At 33.9% G+C, this 17883-nt stretch overlaps 1 protein-coding gene and 1 non-coding gene across 3 annotated transcripts; one reads left to right on the top strand and one right to left on the bottom strand.

The window, feature by feature from the left end:
• Positions 1–5493: 5493 nt before the first annotated feature.
• On the bottom strand, positions 5494–5566 carry TRNAE-CUC. Its single transcript has one exon. It is a non-coding gene; the product is annotated as a tRNA-Glu (tRNA).
• Positions 5567–5628: 62 nt separating this feature from the next.
• Positions 5629–17207, top strand: LOC106776687 (anaphase-promoting complex subunit 6). Of its 2 annotated transcripts, XM_014664169.2 has the most exons (16): positions 5641–6007; positions 6415–6549; positions 6894–6967; positions 7418–7457; positions 7901–7946; positions 8034–8113; positions 8194–8375; positions 8503–8628; positions 8760–8834; positions 9391–9516; positions 12603–12672; positions 12871–12953; positions 14653–14766; positions 15577–15676; positions 16323–16358; positions 16994–17207. In XM_014664169.2, the coding sequence occupies exons 1-16, from the start codon at positions 5762–5764 to the stop codon at positions 17075–17077; spliced, it is 1617 nt and encodes a 538-aa protein (XP_014519655.1). In that variant the 5' UTR covers positions 5641–5761; the 3' UTR covers positions 17078–17207. The 2 variants fall into 2 exon arrangements, with proteins under 2 accessions (XP_022634469.1, XP_014519655.1); XM_022778748.1 differs by lacking the exons at positions 12603–12672; positions 12871–12953; positions 14653–14766; ... (1 more) ...; positions 16323–16358; positions 16994–17207 and adding an exon at positions 11940–12316 and having other exon boundaries at positions 5629–6007.
• Positions 17208–17883: the final 676 nt, after the last annotated feature.

Raw genomic sequence — 17883 nt, 5'->3', positions numbered from 1 at the left:
TGCTTTATTGTGTCTTCTGGTATATGAGATGAACTCTTGAAGCATTGCACAATTAAGAAAGATAAATTTGATTTGTAATGTTTTTAAGGTAAGCATAATTACCTCATTCCAATCATCTGTAATGTCAGCTCGAATGATGGTCTTAATCCAAGATATTACATAGAAGCCACATTCCCATGAATCTAGTTGTTTGTTACACTAAAATGACAAACTAAATATAGTCAAAAATTAAGATCATTGAATAAAATAGTAAATGAATTAAAACTATAAATGTACCCAACCTTTGGATACAAACTTGATTTAGCTGACCTTGAGATTTACCCATTACTCTATTTACATTAGAAACAAAACTAATATTAATATAAGTATCAAATTATAAAAAATTAAGGTCAACATGAATTTCAAAGTCATTTTTGGCGAAACACTTACCCTTGAAGCATGTTTCTCAAGTCATTTTTCATCTTCCTATGCAGCGAACATAAGAATACAATTGTACATTGTTTGAGAATGAAGACCAACAGTTGCCAGTGAGCCCTGTTTGGAACATCATAAATAGTTAGTAAACTAATTAAGTAAACTTTAATTAACTTTTAATTAAACAACACATATCCATCAATGTATGGCACAAGGTATACGTCTCTGTTTGATTCAGCCATCCATGTTTGCAAATAATTTTGTTTGCTTTCAACTGTGTTACAAGAACATTGAATGGTCTGAGGTTCAACAAATCTGTAAAGTTCACTTTTCATTTTTCTTTAAAATTCCTTTTCCAAGTTAGCTACTGTGTTTCTTTGTTTCAAAGTCCATTAAGAGTAAACCACACTACTATTTCTATTGTTCAGCAAAATGGAACTTTAAGATGAGGAAGAAAACGAAATTTAGAACCTGTTCCAATTTTACTATCTTGGATTATGACATTTGTTAGATTCACTAATATGAAATCCATAAGTTGGACCCATGGTTTGGTTGTACTGTGGGGCCCATCTAGGTTGAGATAGTTGTCGAGGAAGGTATTGGAGTGAGGGAGGGAATGGGAGAGGTTAACGGTGAGATGAATCTGACCCAACAGTTTGGCGTCACACACTCAACAGGAACGACCCATTGGGTTGTTGTAGACGGAGAGAACGAGGATGAGAGGCTTTTCGGAGAGGCGGTGGAAGGTCGGGACAGAGGTGATGGTGTCGGGGGTGGAGGCCATGGTGGAGAAAGGGAGGAGGGCTATACGGATGGAGAAGGTGTTGATGCGGATTTTGCAGAAACAAGTGGTGGTGGAGGGATGAACCCTAGTGGAGGGGCTTTGGTTGGAGAGTGAAGTTTCAGAATAAGAGATTTTCAATTTCTAACGTGGCATGAAACATTGACACATCGTTAGTCAATTCACTGAAAAGTTAACATCGTTGGATTTCGAGGGCTAAAATTGCAGTTACATTAAGAAGAAAGATGAAATTGTAGTAAAGTTTGAAACATGGACCAAATTTAAAAACGCTTGATAGTTGAGGGACTAAAAACATATTTAACTTTTTTTTTTCGATTATAGGGACATAAAATTAATTTTAAATTTAAGAACTAAAATAAAATTTTCTAAGTTAAAGAAATTGAAAAGAGATTTAAGAAAAAATAAAAAATTCTTCGAATCACTGTTTTAGTGTTGCATATATTATTATTTCAGAAACAAAAAAATAATTTCAGTTTGGAAAATTAAAAAAGAAAATCTAAATTTAAAAATTAAAAAACATATTTAATAAAAAAAGGAATTTTAAGTAAAAATGTAACATCCCAAATATTATATGGACATACAATATAATAGGATTCAACTATTATAGTATGTGAAAACAGTTAAGATATAGAGATAATTGCATTTAAATATATACAGTCATCCAAAATATAGAGGAAATTAGAACGAATCATAACTTGAGTACAAGTTTCCAAAGTTCCCTAAAATACAAGGTTACTAAACTCTAAAGAGGCCTAAAGAGTGTGTTCCAAAAGTACCGAACTATTTAAAATAAAAGCTAGAGGTTTTTCAAAATAACGATCTATTCAACCAAGAGCTAGTAGAAGTCCTAAGTACTAGACGACTGCACCTTCTTCATTCTCCAAGAGCACATCATCAGCTACTGCTCACATCCAAAGGATTGGATGATCATCGCAAGGGGGAAGGCAAACACATACAACACAAACAATGCAAGGGTGAGCTAGGTATAAAAAGCATGTTATCAATCAAGTATTTCAAGCATGCAAGGACCATAGGCAATACAGATTATGACCAAATGAATTTTAGTGATACCAATGACCGACCACGTGATTGACCATCCGGACTAGTATGAAATGTCGAGTTCTTGGGGTTTGTGCACTTGTAGTGGCCCTACTGCTTTGCAAAGCCATTGCCGAGGGGTTTCACCCGACCACACACAAGTGTAAGCCCTTTTCCGCGGTATAGGCCTACAGTGAAAGCACATATCCTAGGACCTCCCGCTATTCTCACCACATGATTCGTCACTCTCTACGTGAGCTTGGATGATCATTAGAATGTTAGGATAAACCCCATCTGGAACACCGGCCATTCATACGGTCAATCATAACAGACTACGGGGCACCACCATGCAACCACCCTTGAGGATCATGGAATTACGTCCATCAACCATACATGCTTTCAAACTATAATTCACCACTTTAAATTACAGGATATTCCTCTCGAGTCAACAATATACCTCTCAAACCATATTAAGTCCCATACATATCATACCACATCAACCATTAATCACATGATATACCTCCAATGCCATAATAATTCATATACACACCATACTACATCAACCATTAATCACATGAGATACCTCTTGAATCAAAATTTCACATCCAATACCATATTAAGTCATACACCCATCATACTACATCAATCGTCCTTACTTTGCAACAAAAGTCAAACACACCTTTAATTCACCAAAATCAATGAACTGGAAAACTTGAACCGAACATTATAAGCATGGGCCGAGCACTTAGTGCATTGGCCAACCACTGGGAAATGACCGAGTGTCAGGACCGAGCACCCCTTAAATAGACCGATCGATCATGAGAAGGACCCATCCTTCTCTGACCGAGACCCACCAGACCGAACGGTCATGAGAAGGACAATTCCTTCTCTGACCGAGACCCACCAGACCGATCGATCATTACTAGACCGAGAACAACATCTGGCCGAGAGCCTTTAAGACCGAGAGAAATTCATGGCCGAGAACAACTAAGACCGAGAGCAATGCAAGGTCGAGAACATCTAAGATCTAGAACAATGTCCGAGAGAGACCTAGATCGAACAATTTTCAACTGGCAAAAACCCAAGTGGGGCGACCCATGTATGACCGAGAGTAACACAAGACCGAACGGTCATGGGAAGGGCCAATCCTTCCCTGACCGAGACCCATATGACCGAACGATCATCAGAAGGACAATTCCTTCTGTGACCGAGACCCCTAAGACCGAACGGTCATGAGAAGGACCAGACCTTCTCTGACCGAGACCCCTAGGACCGAACGGTCAAATTATGCAAAACTCTGCAGAATTCTGCAGAATCTGGACAACACCTTCTATGACCATTTCTAACGATTTTTACCAACTTCTAACACCTTTAATTCTTGTTTTAGATATGATTAAACCTATCTCAATGATTCTAAACATCCCCATTACATTTCTAAAGTGATTTATACTCCATTCTAACTCTAAAACTCCGATTTTCCCAACTTAGGGACCCAAAACCCAATCTTACTTCTTTGCACCTATTTTGACCAATTTAGTGAGTCAAACAAGTCACAATACAGTGGATAAAACTGCCCCAACAGCCCAAGAACGCTGCAGACCTCATTTTCTAAAAATCACTACCTCACTTCCTCTAAATGACCTAAAATTGACCCTAAAGACACTTGATTTCCTTCCTAACAGTACCACAACAGATTTTTCATGCCAAAATAGTTCCAACATACACAATTTCATCATTCTAAGTCATTTCAAACAGTTCATAACCATCAATCACCAAATTCAGATAACACACACTTCCATACATGCATTTCAAGTTTAACTAGAATCAAATTCATGCTTCCACAACATACCACTACAAAGTTTGTCATCCATTCACAACACACAATCAAATAAGAAATAAAACTAGCTCCCCTTACATCTAGTGTGGACGACCAACTCAAGGAAGAACCCTAGACCATTTGCTTGAAACCCCAAATGTGAGAATCACCTATAAATCATCAATTGATGATGGAAAACGAATTTTAGAACCAAGTGGAAGCTAGATTGTGGAAGAAAATGAAATGGGTTGCATGCAACAAGAAATCACATGCTTAAAACCCTAGGGCAAATGAGAAAAAGGGGCTTTCTTACCGGTTGGAGGAATCAGAACTTCGATTGATAGAAACGTTGCTCTTGAAGCCTCGATCGCTTAGGTAGCTTCAATTCAAGAAACCAACGATTAAAATCTGAGTTGAGATAGAGAGATGCTAAGGCAAAGAAGGAGAGAAACGTAGAAGGAAATGGCTGCTGCTTTAAGAGAATGACTAAAATTTAGAATGCATATTTTACTTTACCAATATTGTTCAACTTATCCTATACTGTCACGTGTACACACTTTTAGACTTTATTTTTACAAGACCTTAAAAAAAAACCTGGAAAGAAAGTATCAATTGATTAAGAAAAATAAGACAAAGTGATATTTTTTATTTTAATAATTATTATAACAAAATTTTTCTAAATTTTTATTACAAAAAATTAATGATTTTTTTTATTTTAATAATTATTATAATAATAATTTTTTTTATTATCATAAAGAAAAAAAGAAAAGAAAAAGTGAATACAAATAAACAGGACGGCATGTGTTCCACTAATGTCTCAAAATATTTTTAATTTGTATGATCCGTTTGTCCATTTCACTTTTTAACATAGAATCCTTTAACTTAAATAAGCAATTGGTCATATAACAATAACAATAAACATTACTATAAATAGTAATAAACCTTAAAATAGATTAAAATTATTATTTTTTAAATTAATTTTTTCTTAACTCGAATAGTTTGGTAATGGAATTAAACAAAATAAAACTGATAAAACACCAACACTGTTTACAGTTGTGTGTCTAATGTTTTATATATTATTTTATTTTAGCAATTTAACGTTTAATATTTATATTAATTTTTGTATGTCCCATTTTTTTTTTATTTTAATAAGTTGAAATTTAATATTTATATCAATTTTAATTTTATATATTTATTTAAACAAATTGTATCTGTTATTATCTTTGATATTTAATTTGTAATATATAATATGCATCAAGAATAAACAATGTGGTTGAGAGACATTATCATTAAATAGTAAGAAAAGGAAGAGGCAATTGGATTATAAGAAAGTGACGTATATGACTATTTTAAATATAGTAGTTATTTATTAAAATAAAACCCGCAAAATCCTTTTATAAAAAAAAAAGGTAAAATCTATTTATTCCGTTGCCGGGATTTGAACCCGGGTCTTTCGGATGAGAGCCGAATATCCTGACCAACTAGACTACAACGGATGACTGCTAATATATGGAAGACACTATATAAAACTTTACATAACCTTGAATAATAAATTAAAATCCAATACAAAAGTTTCCTTCCCTCCTTTATTTCAATTTTTGGCCTCTGAACCAAGAAACACGAAAGAGACCAAGCAGACGAAGAAGAACCGAAACCCTAGCAGGGAGTGAAAGAGTAAAGTTAGTGCGAAGATGAGGGATGAAGAAATCGAGAAGCTCCGTGGTGTGGTGCGCGACTGCGTGAGCAAACACCTCTATTCCTCCGCCATCTTCTTCGCTGATAAAGTCGCCGCCTTCACTGCCGACCCCGCCGACATCTACATGCAGGCGCAGGCGCTCTTCCTTGGCCGCCACTACCGCCGTGCCTTCCACCTCCTCAATGCCTCCAAAATCGTTCTCAGCGACCTCCGATTTCGCTACCTCGCCGCCAAGTGTCTCGTATTGTCCTCAATCTTTCTTCCATTTCGTTTTTTTATTTATTTCATTGATTGAAAAAATAAATGAGTTTATTAAGAATAGACCGTCAATTTAGTTCTTTAAGTATTAGTCACTGTCAAATGTAATTCTGAAATAATAAAATAGTATGAATAATCTCAATTAAATACCTCTCGTTTTAGTCTCTAAGCTCTTATTTGGTACTTGCATTCAAGTCTACTTTAATGAATTTTCGATACTTATAAAAAAATGCTTAACTGGTTTTTAATATTTGGGTATTTTTTTGGTATAATTTTCATACTTTAAGGCATTTTAGGAGATAGTATAATACTGTAGGGATGGTGTTGAATGTTTTCTAATTTTGTTAATTTTTATTGGTGTTTGTAAATGACTCCGTGGTGGAACTGAAGGAGGAATTGAAGGAGTGGGATCAGTGCCTGTCGATGTTGGGTGAGGCTAAAGTAGATGACGAGGGAAATGTTTCTGATACCAAGGACTCGAATGTCATGTACTTGGATAAAGATTGCGAGGATCGTGAAATCAATGTGAGTTCCATTTTTTTAACTTGTAACTTTTCTATTTTTCTAACAGAAAATAGTACATTTAAGGTTTTTACATTATTAACCAGTCATAGATTGTTGGATTTTTATTTTTTTACTTCTCAAGTCACAACCTAGTTTGCCAAACATCTTATTCTGGATTTAAATTTGGAATTACTTGTGGGGCTTTGATACGGTGTATTAGAATAGTAGTATAGAAGTGAAGTTCTTGGAATGTGGAAAAGATGGTAGATGATACATTTTTAGAACATCTTGTTAGAAACGGAACGTCTGCCGATGTTTATTTCATTGTTTCGGTTATCTGAATACATTTTATTATGTTATTACAGATATCTTCTGCAATATGCTTCTTAAGAGGAAAAGCATACGAGGCTCTAGAAAACCGTGCCCAGGCTAGACTATGGTGAGCATATGTACATATTTGGGGCATTTTGATTGTTACATTCTAACTTCTAGATAAGTAGAAAAGAGATGATTTTAGGGTTAGTTTGGATAAACTCCTCAATAGATTCACACGAAAGAAGAAAATAAGTGGTAAAGTGAACAAAATATCTTCCACAAGTTAAAATCAATTTATGTACATCAGCTATTGGAGTAGTCATTTTTATAAAAGTTTAAATGCGCAAGTTGAATTTAAGTTTTGATAGAAGTTTGATTCATTTTATCTTTTTATTCTATTCTCCTATAAATACTTATCAATAACTTTATTTACTCTGGTCCTTTTTCTACATTTATTACAAGGAAATGTAGTTGCTTGCTGCTCTACTTGTTTGGAGAGTTACAATAGTATGATCTGTGCGTGCCATTTGATAATAAGAACTCATTTGTCCTGCTGTGTTTGTTTTTGTTAAAGGTATAAAGCTGCTATAAAAGCGGATCCTTTATGTTATGAGGTATGCATTTATATTCTACTTACTGTCTTTGGTAAGTTCATTACTAGTATCTTCTAATGCCAGAATCACTTGGTTGGGAAAATTGCTTGTGAATTACTGATTTGGAGGGGGGTGGTTTCAGCACCATCTGATAGAACACCCACCCTCCTTGGGCCAATTAGGCACCAATCTATTGCTGAAAAAAAAAAAACTTGTATACCTTAGACTTCTATAAAAACTTTTACTAAAGAAACTGGGTTTATTTTTCTTATCACAGTTTCTGTAAAGGAGAAGTGAACAATGTTGATTATAGCCAGTAGCCCTCGGGCATTATAATGCTCTAATTTATTATTTGCATCTTTGGAGAAGCTGTCATTTCTAGCATACATACTTGGATAATTTTTGGTGCACGCTAGTTAACAGTTATCTGTTTTTTCCTTGCTGTATGGCAATAATTATGTCAGGCTTTGGAATGTCTTATTGAGAATCACATGCTTACATGCCAGGAAGGTAGAAGTTTTCACTGATCCCTTGGAGATTTTTAAACTTGATCTTAATATATATACATCTCTTTCCTCTCTGTATGGTGAATTTCAGAAGCAAATTTGATATCGTCATTGCAATTTGGTAGTGAGGATGGATGGCTTTCTTCATTTTATTCTTGTTTGATAAAGAAGGTAATGCAGGTGACGAGTACAATTTGCTTATATCTAAATGTTTTGTACTTCTGAAAGATAATCCCTTATTTGTCATGCAGTATGACAAAGAAAATGTTGTAGAAGCCAAGTTTAGAGAACTTGAGAATGAAAGCTGTAAAAGTGACCAATCTGATACTTCTTTCTTCCGCACACTGAAATCCAATACTGATCTATTGGCATGCAAAGCTGAATACTACCATCAATGTGGTGAATATCAGAAATGTTTTGACTTAACATATGTGTAAGTGGGGGATATACTGTGGAGACTAAAGTGAGATATGAATACCACTTTGGCCTTTTGCTCATTCATGGTCACAATCATTTCTTCTTTTTGTCTTCCTGAATTACCTTAAATTATTCTGTTACAGTTTGCTTGAGAGGGATCTTTTCCATCTGAAGTGTACGTTAGTACATCTGGCAGCTGCTGTTGAACTTGGGCATTCGAATGAACTCTATTTGATGGCGTGCAATTTGGTGAAGGATTATCCTCAGATGTAACACTTCTTCCATGATGCTGTTTGTCTTCTAATGATTTGCTGCATTAAGAGTCGTTCTTTATTTAGTCTTTTCCTTAACATATGTAGCTGCCTATGTAAAACAATCAAATCTCATTATGTTGGTTTAGGGCTTTATCATGGTTTGCTGTTGGTTGCTACTACTATTGTATCAAGAAGTATGATCAATCCCGTCGGTATTTTAGGTAAGAATATCTTACATTCATAATTAGACATGATTAACTTTGAAACATATGCTAATTTTATTAATTTATCATCATAGGAATATGATGCTTCGTTTTTGTCTTGTTGATTATGTTTTGAATCTTATTTACTTGAGAAAATATGCTAAAAGGCTGTTATACTTTGTTATGTTTCATTGCATAAGGTAATTTGTTATATTTGACATTTGATGCAGTTCTCTATTTGTTTCATTAGCAAGTGTTATGCCTTTGCAGTGGAGGATATGTTATGTTTAATGTCATGATATCAACTCAGCTTTACAGAAATTCATATATAACTGGTTTTGGGCTGGATTGATTGAATTGTTTTTGGTGGCTTGTTAAGTTTGAGTTGATCTTATGTATCTTTGTCCTGAGTTAGATTGCTTGACAGTTTCTCAGTCATCTTCTTAAAGGTGGCTTTTCTAATCTGAATTTTCTGCAAGAATTTTTATTATCAAGGGTTCATTACTTTTGCCGCCGATTTTTTGTGAACATCAGTATCACAAGTTACCAAACAGTTTCATTGTGTACCTTACAGCAAGGCAACTAGTCTAGATGGAACATTCCCCCCTGCATGGATAGGCTATGGGAATGCTTATGCTGCTCAAGAAGAGGGTGATCAGGCCATGTCAGCGTACCGCACTGCAGCTAGATTGTTTCCTGGGTAAGATTTTGTTTTTTCCTGTTAAGTATTCCTGCCACCCCAACTGAGTGATTTTCTTTTGTTAATTTCTTCAGTAATAATGTCAGACAAGAATAACTGTTGTTGAGAAATCTAGTACCCGTTTATAAGATCTGTTTTGTGTTCTTGCAAAAGGAATCAAAAGATAGAAAATGGTAAAAGAACAATGAAGTGTTTTCTTATCATGTTTCTGTTTAATAAAGATTATCTTTTGTTGTGTAGCTTTTATTAAGCTGTTTTTGTTATACCTAGTATGTCATAGGCATTAGCCCACATTATGATTTCTGAGAGCTGTATTGTCAATTACTCAAATTTATATATTTATAATATACACCATTTGGGTGTAGGAACACAGTTTTTCAATCTAGAACCTTTAACTTGGTATCAGGGTAGGTACGATCCTGCACAACTGTTGTCCCTTCAGTCAATGTGCCAATCCTGTCAAAAACTGCTGTTGTATTGTCAGAAACCACTGCCATCATCGCAGAAACCCTATTTTTTCTTGGCAACTTTAGGGTTGGTGCGCCTCATCAAGTGCAACCTTACCCAAGTGGTTTCACATCCAAATTATGGCCCATGTTGCAGATATTGCATTCTGTTTTATCATGCACATTCAACTCACGCGCCAGTTTGTTTGTTTTGACGTCACCACATCTCTTCCAAAGGTCTTGTTACACTTGTACTGTGCTTGCATGGTCGGCTTGTATGTGAACTTTTCTCGTCAAATTAAAATAAGATAGGTTCCAAGTCTCCAAATGTTGGAAGTGTTAGAATGTGAGTCATTTTAGTTGGGTAAACGTGTTTGGTCTTCCTTCCCAAAGCAAACTTAAAAAAGATGTAAACTTTTACCACCATTCATTAAGATATTTGAGGGTCAAGTTGTGTTACATCACGATGCTCTTTAGCACTGTTGGAACAAATGGCTCTAGAAGAGAGGGGTTGAGCCTTAGATTTTTCTCGTTGATGACTAGACCGTCTAGCAAACAAGCAGCAACACAAAAATAACACTACAAATTTATACTGGTCACCCATACTCACGGACTATGTCTAGTTGTCCCTTAAGACAATTGCTTAGAGGTTCCACTTATCAAATAAATGATTACATGAGTAAACAAACCATTCCTGGTTACACAAGCCACTCTTGGTTATCTCATCTTAATCTCTCCTTGAGTCTATGACCTAACAAACAACAAAAGAAAGTAGCTCCCATAATAGAACAGTTTAAGTTCACAAGGCAACTTCACTAGGTGAAGAGTGAAAGAGGTTTAACTCACTCACAAAAAATCTAAAGAACATTAGAAGGTCAAATAGACCTTGTGTATTTCTTGTTGTGTCCTCTGTATTTCTTCTTCATCTTGATGCCTTCTTATAGAACTTCAAAAATGACCTTTGGTTCAACAAATATGTTAAGATTTGATTTTGGTTGAAGAAGATTTTCAGTTATTTTGATTTAGACTTGTATTCCTTGAATTGCACTGACTGGAAGCTTGATATGGAAGGTCTTGATATAAGGAAACCTTTTACTTTGAAAAGGAAACAATTAAAAAACATATGGATATAGAAATAATAAGGTTTAAAAGCAGGTTAATGCATATCGTGTTTCATTTTGTTTCCCTTATGAGTTTCTAATATGAATGTTGTAAGGTTATACACTTTCTATAAAAAAGCTCTTTCCAGACACAAAATATATAAAATTTCTAAAACTGTTTTTGATTTAATCTTTCAAAATGTTTCTTTTCCAACTTTGATATAAAAACTTGTGTGTGTGTGTATATGTGTGTATAACCACTCTTATCACATGTCATACATTATGAACTTTGTCTGAGGTGTCTCATCCAATGAACATGAACATGAAGGACAAACGAATTATGTAGTCAGACTAACTGCAGAACTATGTGGTCGTTCACTTTTGCTTCAGCATTTTCTTCCTAGTGTCATCATGCCAAGCCAAGACACTCACTTGTGACTCCTTATGCACGTTAGCCTCTAGATGCCACTGTTTAACAGTGTCTTGTATCTTCTGTTCAAGCTCTGGCCGGACACTGTCTTGTAATCTGCATAACCACCTTCTATTCTAGAAGGAAAACTCTGGTTCTTAAAAGAAGAAGGTGGCAACATCGTTGGGCAAATACTGTTGTGTAGGGCTTAAGAAGGTCATATTGTTTGTGCTGCAGTAGCAGCTTCCTCAGTTGGATGACTGAGAGGTTCAGGCCATCTCTGAGTCTTTAAACTACTTTTCTCTCCGAGCTTGAAGAGCTTCATCTTCAGAAAGAGTCCTCTGAAAGCCTTCTTCTTCACCATAGACGAATCTCTAGTATTGCGGTCTGGGCATGGGGTCAGACTTAGACAGTTGATTGGATCTGACTATTACAGAAGGTATTTTAACTACCTTTAGTTTCTTTCAGCTCAATGCTAGTAGTCTCGGACACACTCAATCCAGAAACATTTGAACACTGTCTGAAGGGTGATCCTCATGCAGAAAGGAGCTGCTATAGTCTGGTCTTTGGTGAACTTCTGCACAATGATGCTGCCAATTCCTTCAGTCATGTCCTTCCAAGGAACATAGGAGCGAGGGGTAGAGGGTAGCAAGGCGTAGAACTTCTGCATGGTAGACCATATCTGTGCAGTCTGTAAAATGTAAATCTGAACATAAATATATTTAGTTACAAATTTGGAAAACTAGCAACCATTTTTTGGGTGATTGCAACCTAAAAGTGTTGCATATTTTTGCTATGGAAGCTTTGAGCTTTTTGTTGCTGCAAATGGAGTGCTAAAGGAAGTTTAATTTTACCTTTGCAAGATTGCAACATTTTTACTTTTCGTTGCTTATAATCTTCTATGAATCAGGTTATAATTCCAACCACTTTCCTTAACACAAATGCTCACCCACCAAATCACAAGGCAGTTCACAATTTCAAATTTCAAAGTTGTGAATCTTACAATAGGTGTTAACATGCCTGTATGGATCCCTTTTGTTTGTTTAGCAGCTTCTACATGAATTTCTCTTATTATTTTTTCTCTATAAATTGTTCTTTTACAGGTTATATCTTGATGTTCTCTTATTCCAGGTGTCACTTACCAACCCTTTACATTGGAATGGAATGCATGCGGACCCACAGCTATAAGCTTGCTGAGCAGGTATATTCTATAAAGTTTGTTTCATCCAAGGAAAGGAAGGCTGTAGTTTTTTTGGGGGAAGGGTGGGGGATTGCAGGAGGTTAAGGATTCAATTGCTCGTGCTATCCCTGTTAATTGTATAAAATGTAGAGTTCAAACAAGGACTACTTTCTATCACTGACTACCTAAAAAACAGTTAATGTTCCTCTATTGTTTCAGTTTTTTATTCAGGCCAAATCAACTTGCCCCTCAGATCCACTTGTGTATAATGAACTTGGAGTTGTTGCCTATCATATGAAAGAGTAAGGATACCTATATACTTATACTTATTTCGGTTACTTAATCTCATGTTCGCATTAACTTGGAAGAAGTCCGTTCCCTTCATTGCTATTCAGATGATCCTATATGAAAGCGAAAGCCTGTTTGTGAAGAATCTGACCACAATGCATTTGAATTCAAAATCTATATTGATTTTCCTATGATTGAACGTGTGTTGAATACAGATTGATGACATTGTGGAAGTATATGCTGGGTTATCTTTAATTTTGGGAGTAAACTTTGCATTTGTAAACTTTAAAATTGGACTACTGCTTATGTGCCAGGTTAAGTTTGCAAAGTTTGGTGTTTGATAATTGCATTTAAGTTTCTCTTGGAATTAGAGTTAGTGTTATTTAAATGTTGGTTTTCATAATTATCTCATACTGAGTAATATAATTCATATATCTTTCCTAAATATGATTGCTCTCCGTACTCTAAGATGGATTTAACTTGCCAACTTGACTGACATAATATATGACAAGTCTCATGAAGGGTCATAAAATTCTATAAACATATTTGTTAGAATTGGAGCACTTTCACGTTTGTTACAAGTACATGGAGTTTAACACTTGATGATATTTACTTTTTTTAATCCTAATTTTGATGCAAATATTTATTCATTCTAATGGATCTGACATTCCAAAATTTTTAGGTTTTTATTTTTTTATTAGTTGTGCACTTCTTCGCATATGCATTGACAGCTCAGTGGTAAAAGACTGTAGATCCTGTGTCTATACTTTGAACTAGTTTCATTTTTGTCTGTTAGAATGTGGTTGTATGTTGAGCAAAAAACAGTTTAGTTGTAGTTCATTCGTTTAATATCAATGCATATCTCAGTCTTCAGTATCCCGCTCTTGTTCTGCTCAAGGATTTATATCTTATTGTATTACTGTGTTAACTGTTGTGAAGAAGAAAGTGCTGATGAGGTGAAGGCTAAAGCACTAAAGCAAGGAAAATCAGCTCCTTAATTATTGAAAACAGATATTCTTTGGATGTTTGGGAATAGAGGAGTACAGAGAAAATGAAGGTGAAAGAAACTGAACTGTTAAACTATCATTAGAGAAGCAGTGTAGAGGGTGGAACCTTATATAGCTAGGCGATATAACTTACTGTTGAGTCGGCAACTAACAGACTAACTGGAAAAGTATGTTACAGAAGGAATTTAAATGGATTTTTACAATGAAATGACAATTTACTGTAAACATGGATGTAGATATTGATACATACGGTGAATATCTCTAGTAGGGATGTTCCCGTGATTTAGTACTTCTAATCCATTTGGGATATTTAATACATTTTATCTACAGACCGTGATTGTTGAAGATATCATTAGTTGATGCAAGGAGTTACTTTTTGGTCTATATCATATTTGACATAATGGATTAAAAAATGTTGACAGATTTCTTACCATTAGAAAAGAAGGAAATTGAGATCTTACAAAGCTCTTAGTAGGATTGTTTCTGAGAGTAACAATGTACTAATTAGTTTTCAGCCATGGGTGGAAAGTTATTTTATTAGTGACAGAATTTGTGACTTCCATATTTTTTCTTGTAAAAGTCCGGTCTCTTTCTCCGAATTTCAATACAGTTAAAAAAATTCTTTTAATATTTGTTCAGACAAATTTCCATGCAAAATGGCAAAATTGAGAGACTTTTACCTGATTAACTGTGGCTTCTAATTCAGGTATAAGAAAGCTGTGTGGTGGTTTGAGAAAACATTAGCATTGATACCAACTGCTTTATCTGAAATGTGGGAATCGACTGTAGTCAATCTTGCCCATGCATACAGAAAACTGAAGTAAGTTGACAAATATCCCATTGATCATCTGACTTCATTTTCTTATCCGCAGCTTTAGAATATTTAGCAAACTGAGAATTTCTGTTGGAGTTGAAACATCATTTGCTAGAGGATTTGTTTTAAAATCCTTGAATTTTTTGTTATTTTCACAGCTACTTATATGTTTATTTTTCTTGTCCTAATTTTTGATGTTCCTAAATTTCCTCATTTATTAATTTGACTGAAAAAAAGTTAAAATATGAATTTCTTATATTGATTGAAAGGTTTAATCTAAATAGTGGCAGTGCTAATATTTTACTCATGACTGGTGAAGGACAGGATAGTTGATTGCATGGTTATCAAACTCTTGAGTTAACTCTTAAACTCTTACGAGTTTACGTTCCCAGACATGGCTTCCGAGTTAACTCGGAAGTAAACTCTTTTCTGAGTAAACTCGGTAGAATTAATTGTGAAATCGGTAGGATTGTATAGAATCGCGAGTTTGGAGTGATTCTACGAGCTTGAAAGAGGGAAAAATTAAGAAAAACAAGGTCATTTGGTCTTTTTTTATTATATATATAATGAAATGCATCAAAATTAATGACAATAATCTAAGTATTTATGTTTTACAATATTTATTTTTATGAACTATATATCTATAAATTTTATTTATTTAAAGTTATATAATTTTATAGATTTATTTGAATTAAGATATTATTTATATAGTATTTCTCATCTGAAGTAAACTCTTACGAGACTCTCACGAGTTTACGTAAACTCGCGAGTTTGATAACCTTGGTTGATTGTGCTTGTCTAAATGAAATGTTTCAGGATGTACCAAGAAGCAATTTCGTACTATGAGAAGGCACTTGCATTATCAACGAGAAGTGTGAGCACTTATGCTGGTCTTGCATATACTTATCACTTACAGGTATATAAAAATGTCATTATTTATACTATTCTGTGTTTTTCAGTATAACATGATGTATTGTGGTGTTTCCTGAAAAGCAATTCTCCTGTTCTTATGTAGACTTTTATGTATAAGTTGGCTTGGAAATTTGGATTTGTGGTTTCATCGTGGTAAAAGGTTATTGTTGACTTCTATCGAAAAATAATCTGCACTGGTTGCAGGGGAACGATTACTCTCAGCTTTTTTTTTTTTTTTTTTTTTTTTTTAAATTTTGATAGGAATAGTTTATTGGTTCCACCATATCCTAGTTCCTGGTCTAATTTGCCAGAATCATGACATCTGCCTTTGTTGGTATAATTGATTGTTTTTCAACTATACCTTCAAAAGCATATGTCAACACATTGATTCATAAATGGATATATATTTGTTGAAAGATGTTGAGTCTGATTAAAAGTAGTGTGTGAAAATAAATAAATTCTGCATTTTAGTGTTAAAGCACTTCCTGTGAACATGTTGCACGTGCTACCTGGACATGGCCCTGTGGCTGTGAATGGCTCATATGTTCCAAATTTCAACTATTTGTTTAAAAGTTTTCGTATATATATGTTATTTTAACTGGTCAAATGGATTAACTTCCTTTTTTCACTGTTGAATGTAATTCATGCAGGATGATTTCACTACAGCAATAACATATTATCACAAAGTGAGTAACTCTGTTCCAATATGGGTTTGTATTCATTATAATTAACCAATGTTACACGTTTGGTTTTATTTGAATCAAGAAAAATTTTATATTTTAACCTTCAAACTAAACTAAATGCACACATTAATAAATGCAAAAAATATTAACGTGTCTAGGCTAAACTACCCTTTTTAACCTAAAATATAAATTTGGTTTGTTGTTTGTTGAAGTTCTTTTTAGAATAGGTTGCAGGTGTAATTTTTCTAGTAAATATCAAATCTAGTTATTTTACACGGATATACGTGTAGAGTCAAATGATTAATGAGGCTTGAAATTGTAAAACGTAAGTAGCTTTGGAATAAAAAAATTAGGCTAAAACATCAATAATTTTGGAAAAGAAGGAAGTAGCTTTTAGGAATGGTTGATTATGTTAGAATTGGAGTCTGAAAATGTTCACTGGATTTTGAGTTATTGATTGGAGTGCCCAAATTGTGTAATGCTTACTTAGGAATGTATCTTCAACTAGTTATTGTATGAATGTTACCTTTGTGATTATGCTATGTCTATGTGTTTGAATATTGTTCTTAAAGTTATACTGTTTAATCTCCATGTGATCAATTGAGTTTATTTATGATTTTTTGTTCCTTGAATGTTAGGCCTTGTGGCTTAAACCAGATGATCAGTTCTGCACTGAGATGTTAAGTTGGGCTCTAATTGATGAAAAGTCTAAGGGGCTTTGACCAGGTCTTGAATTCCGGGTAAGCCTAATTTGAATGTTACTCTCGTTTGTATGTAAACAATACATTAGCATCAAGCTAATGCATTGCAAATGTGTAATTATTATTATTAATTATTATTATTTTACCTTCATATTCTTATTAGTAGTAGTAAAAATAAATTTTGATATTTGACGTGTTGAAGAGGTTTAACTTTTACGATTAGTGGTAGTAGTAAGATGTTAAGATATATCTGCTTTGCTGTAACATGTGAATATTTCCCCCACTGAACAAGTAACATTAAAATGTTTATTTATTTATATTACTTTGTTTCCAATTTACAATTAATTAGTAATAAAACTTGTATTAACATATTGTATAATAGTAAACATTAATATTTTATAAGAAATTAGTTATAATATTTACGAAATGTAATCATTTATCGAATTTAATAAATATAATAATATTTATTATATAGGTTTTAAGTTGAATTTTGTATATTAAGACGTTATTATTAAATAAAAACGTAATTCTAAATGCATTTAATCTTTACTTGCAATGAAGTATACATATTCATGTACAATGGTTAGTCAATGGCAAGAGTTTGCTTTTTGCAACTCAATATTAAAAGAAAACTAAATTATCCTTTGGTATACTTCATTATTATTAATGTTATGATGCTATCAACCACTACAGGAAAAAAATCACAGAAAAAAAAAAGAAAAGAAGGAAAAAAATGCCAAAAAAAAGGGAAAAAAATAAAACAATAAAAGGCAGAAGAAGAAATCTTTCTATATTATTTTTATATGTTCTAGAAAATATATTTTGAA

Source organism: Vigna radiata, chromosome 2, assembly GCF_000741045.1.
Source record: "Vigna radiata var. radiata cultivar VC1973A chromosome 2, Vradiata_ver6, whole genome shotgun sequence".
Taxonomy (NCBI): Eukaryota; Viridiplantae; Streptophyta; class Magnoliopsida; order Fabales; family Fabaceae; genus Vigna; species Vigna radiata.
The sequence above is the reverse complement of the archived record's forward strand: the minus strand, read 5'-3'. Positions and strand labels throughout refer to the sequence as shown.

Bases quoted from the DNA above. Each gene is read 5' to 3' on its own strand.
- LOC106776687 (XM_014664169.2), top strand. From the start codon at position 5,762: ATGAGGGATGAAGAAATCGAGAAGCTCCGTGGTGTGGTGCGCGACTGC. The intron at 7,458-7,900 runs GTATGCATTTAT...TAATTATGTCAG, and splicing joins CGGATCCTTTATGTTATGAG to GCTTTGGAATGTCTTATTGA. The intron at 7,947-8,033 runs GTAGAAGTTTTC...GGTGAATTTCAG, and splicing joins CATGCTTACATGCCAGGAAG to AAGCAAATTTGATATCGTCA.